Genomic DNA, 3,756 nt, shown 5'->3' with positions numbered 1-3,756 from the left:
AGGATGAACTCATCGTGCTCTGTTCAAAATCAATCGCATCACGTGGCCTTTTTGAGAAGCCATTGCAACCACCTCGACGTCAACTTTGGCCTCTATATACAGCAACGACTTGTTCAAACTCGGACGTGTTCCTTGCTGTAGGTTGCAAAATGACCTTGCATCAGCTGCTAAGGGATTTGCTTGCACCACCTGTTTCACGGAAACCTTCGACTATTTATATCGTTCGGTTACGGGAAAATATGTGTTAGGGGGGGACTTCAAGTTCCACAGTTGAAAATGATACCATTCGTAACTTTCTTCGAGTATATCTCAAAGACTACTTGGTTTTAGAGCAATCTATTGAGTGATCCTTGTATGTTATGGATAATACTTTCCACATACGAAATTTGAGATGATTTTGTGTTGATTTGATTAAATTCTGGTCATTTGGTTCCTCGATGATGTTGTCCACTATTAAAGGATGCGTATTTACAGAAGGATCGCGTCAATGTACTTTCAAAGTTTAGCAACTGACCATCATCTTGAACTCGAATATTTCGAGGTGTGTCTATAGAAAACGGTCGGACTGTATTAATACGAGGTAAGTTTTTCAACCTCGCGTGAAGTGTGTCAATCATGGGCCAAATGAGATGTCGTGGGGATATGCGTCATCAAACACGACCATTGCATGCTTTAGCTCCATGTTACGTCGTAGGTCTGTCTAGTACTGCACCGAGTTGAGCATCACAACGATCGCAGTCACGTTGTCTCGAGATCCTCGGACATCTATTGCATGATGGACAAGCCTCTACAAACGTGGGTCAGCCTGACAATTTCCTCGCGAACGCCCGACCTCAACACTGCGCTGAATGTCGCCGCACTTGCTCAGTTCATGCCTACATCACCATGATAAATTGCATGATGGGTGTATCATCTGAATGGACCTGATAAAGTCCACCGCTACTTGGTCTTCAAAGACATCGAACAAGCCGTCGCTCGCCATGAGGATGAACTCATCGTGCTCTGTTCAAAATCAATCGCGTCAACATGCCTCGCCAGTGTTTCCTCGAACCTGTGATTTGTACTTGCGAGATTTCCGGCGTTGAAATGACCAACGGACCCTTGAGGATCTCACTTGGATCGATCATCGGCTGCTCGACTCCATGCTCGTCTTCAAGCCTCTGACACCGACTTGTCAAATGGAAAGTTTTGTCAGGATGGAGCACGTCACCAGTCCAGTTTGACTAGAGTATGCATCGTACGTCTTGAATTCGCAGTCGCCAAACGCCCTCGACACGGCCAACTCGCCCATGACGCGTCTACAACAAAGGCTTGATGAGAAAGCACGCTGGCCAGAACTTTGCTTACCCATGAATGATGAAGCCGCCCGTATCTCGGATCCTCTGCGCTTCGTCCGGTCTAAACAACAGCCATGAACTTGGCAATCAAATCAAGTCACTGCGCTAACCTCGAAGGTTTGTGGTCGTTTGAAAGACGAATGCCTCGGCCATTGCGACTTAAGACTGTACGCGAGTCCCCAACATTGGCAGTGTAAATGGTGGACCCAGCAATGACGACAGTAGTCGCCGTACTGCCAGCTTGGGGTCGACTCGAAGTCTACACAAACAATAGAATTCTCGTCTCGAGGGCCAATGTACCTTCAAAAAGTCAGTGTCCGTTGTCTCAAATGCGCACGTCAAGCCCTACAGCACATCAGGATCAAGTCACGCTGCACGAATTCAGTCGTGTACTCGTGCGATGATGCTGTGCACGTCGTCCACATTCATGCCGTTGTCGCGGCACAGATTCTGCGCATGCACATTCAGCCCAAAATGACACAAGCTATGCATACGTTGATGTGGCAGAGCAGGTTCTTGTGAAGGTGATCGTTGACGTATTGCGATGCCTCCAACCCCCCTGCCGTCGTGTCGTAAGAGAGAGTCCCAGTGCGCGCAGTCGTACCATGGCCATCGAACACGCCAAAAAACGACTGCGGAGATATCCCCGCGGCCGACAGCCCTGATATGTTGAGATCCTGACGATGCCGCACGATACGTCATGTGCCGACGATACAACATGCGACCGAGTCTACCTGAATGATCGTATGGGCATCTTCCATGTGCTTGCGCGCCCCCATGTTTTCGCACACGCCAAAGTCAAACCTGGTCAGCGCTGCTCACACACACAAGTTCACGCCGACCGTGTTACCGATTCACGGAAAAGCAAGTTTGGGACACGAGGATCTGGTCCCCGATCTCCAGGCGATACGGATCGCTGTACGCGCTGCACAACCGCATGAACGTTGCGTTGGTGGACCCGATGTCTTGGAGGTAGAACATGCCGTCGTCAAACCACACGGCAGCATGGCGGCGTGAGAGTTCGCCGTCACCTATTCAAAGATCGCGTTTGTCGCGGCGTGAGATTGCGCTGTGGTGGTGCCTGACGCACCTGTGTGGATTGTGTTGTCTGCGGACCGGCCGATTGTGCCACCTGCAGCATCGAACAGGTAGGTTTTGCCAGCTAGCTTCCCCGATTGAACGCGCAACGACATCGAAGGCTTCTCGCCGACGATAGCAATCACTTCAAAGTCGGACTTGCCCACTCGAAATCGGCACCCGACATCCAACGGCCACTGCTTTGTCGACACAACGTCGCCAGCGACGCACGGCCTACACGTCGACAGTCGGCCCCAACACTTCAATGGTGTCTGCACACGTACGTTAGCCGAATGTACGTGCCAATGTCAGCATTGCAGGTGCTTTGGTTGCTCAAAATAAAATACCCGCCGACTTGAGGGTCGAACCGCACAACCGCGTGATTGACCTCGGCCATGTGCTTGTCTGCGGGGATGCTCACGGCATTCGAAGCTGCTCTCCCGATACCGTTGTCCAAGAGGTGGGGACTCAGGACAAAGGACGTTCGCAGGTCCTGCTCTGTCTGAACGGTCATTTTCAGCACAATTGGGAGAAACCCAGTCATGGGAACGTTCGCCTGACCGCCCACAACGTCATTTCTGAAAGGAGTACGCAACGTTAGACGAAAATGACGCACTGCGGGCGCCTACCGAGACAGGCGGGACCGACCAGACAATCGTCTCGGCACGAATGGAAGAGGTCTACTTGCCAACACTGGAGTACACTACACGTTAGGATTGAACGACCCAAGAACGACTTTACCTCTAGGCTGAAGTATTATCGTGGGCGAACGGCGCGTCCTCTGCTCGATTTCTGTACCAAACACTGCTTTCTTCGCATGAGAAGCCAAAGGTCGTTGTCGGGACAAATTGTACCATCTCCTGCGTTGCAACGACTGTCAAGGACGAGCTCTCTTGGGGAGAACAGAGTAATCAGGGGCTCTGCAGTGGCTGTTGTGTGGACCAGCGGAACCGGGTTCTCTGTTCCGACTGTGATGACCGTATGGGCCGCATGAGCGCGCCGATCTTCCATGCCTTGCTTTGATCACGACGAGCTCAAATCCCAATGCTTGCACACTAAATAAGTCTTTGTAGGAACTACTATGACTACAAACATTCAGATTACATCCTGTAGTAATAGTAGTCACACTCCTTCGCTTACTACGCATTCATTCACCAGCAAACTTACTACCCAGATTTAGTATGTTTCGGGCAGAGAGCTTAAACAAAGAAAAAAGCTTGCAGGGGTCGTATGGGCAATGGAACTTGGTGTATCCTGCGATGCGTCGGCTGTGGCAGGCGGGGCGACGATCTCGTTGGACGCGTCCAGGATGTCCCACACCGACACGCGGCTTGCTGACATG

At 51.1% G+C, this 3,756-nt stretch overlaps 1 protein-coding gene across 6 annotated transcripts; it reads right to left on the bottom strand.

Annotated features, from left to right (window-relative positions):
* Positions 1–637: 637 nt before the first annotated feature.
* On the bottom strand, positions 638–3,479 carry H310_10061 (hypothetical protein). Of its 6 annotated transcripts, none has more exons than XM_008876301.1 (18): positions 3,269–3,479; positions 3,156–3,218; positions 3,044–3,107; positions 2,699–2,992; positions 2,428–2,648; positions 2,188–2,368; positions 2,072–2,141; positions 1,942–2,014; positions 1,832–1,896; positions 1,731–1,787; positions 1,638–1,682; positions 1,448–1,596; positions 1,348–1,398; positions 1,211–1,298; positions 1,052–1,160; positions 924–1,002; positions 833–875; positions 638–787 (listed from the first exon to the last, which is right to left on the bottom strand). In XM_008876301.1, exons 1-18 carry the CDS (start codon positions 3,423–3,425, stop codon positions 701–703), a joined length of 1,896 nt encoding a protein of 631 aa, XP_008874523.1. In that variant the 5' UTR covers positions 3,426–3,479; the 3' UTR covers positions 638–700. The 6 variants fall into 6 exon arrangements, with proteins under 6 accessions (XP_008874523.1, XP_008874521.1, XP_008874524.1 ...); XM_008876299.1 differs by having other exon boundaries at positions 2,188–2,302; XM_008876302.1 differs by lacking the exons at positions 638–787; positions 833–875 and having other exon boundaries at positions 879–1,002.
* Positions 3,480–3,756: the final 277 nt, after the last annotated feature.

Source organism: Aphanomyces invadans, assembly GCF_000520115.1.
Source record: "Aphanomyces invadans strain NJM9701 unplaced genomic scaffold supercont1.24, whole genome shotgun sequence".
Classification (NCBI taxonomy): domain Eukaryota; phylum Oomycota; class Saprolegniomycetes; order Saprolegniales; family Verrucalvaceae; genus Aphanomyces; species Aphanomyces invadans.
This window is presented reverse-complemented; position numbering and strand designations above follow the sequence as displayed.

Excerpts from the sequence above, each read along its gene's own strand:
- H310_10061 (XM_008876301.1), bottom strand. The coding sequence starts at position 3,425 with ATGGAAGATCGGCGCGCTCATGCGGCCCATACGGTCATCACAGTCGGA. Across the intron at positions 3,108-3,155 it reads GATAATACTTCAGCCTAGAG|TGTTGGCAAGTAGACCTCTT; the intron begins GTAAAGTCGTTC and ends AGTGTACTCCAG. Across the intron at positions 2,015-2,071 it reads ATGCCCATACGATCATTCAG|GATCTCAACATATCAGGGCT; the intron begins GTAGACTCGGTC and ends CGGCATCGTCAG.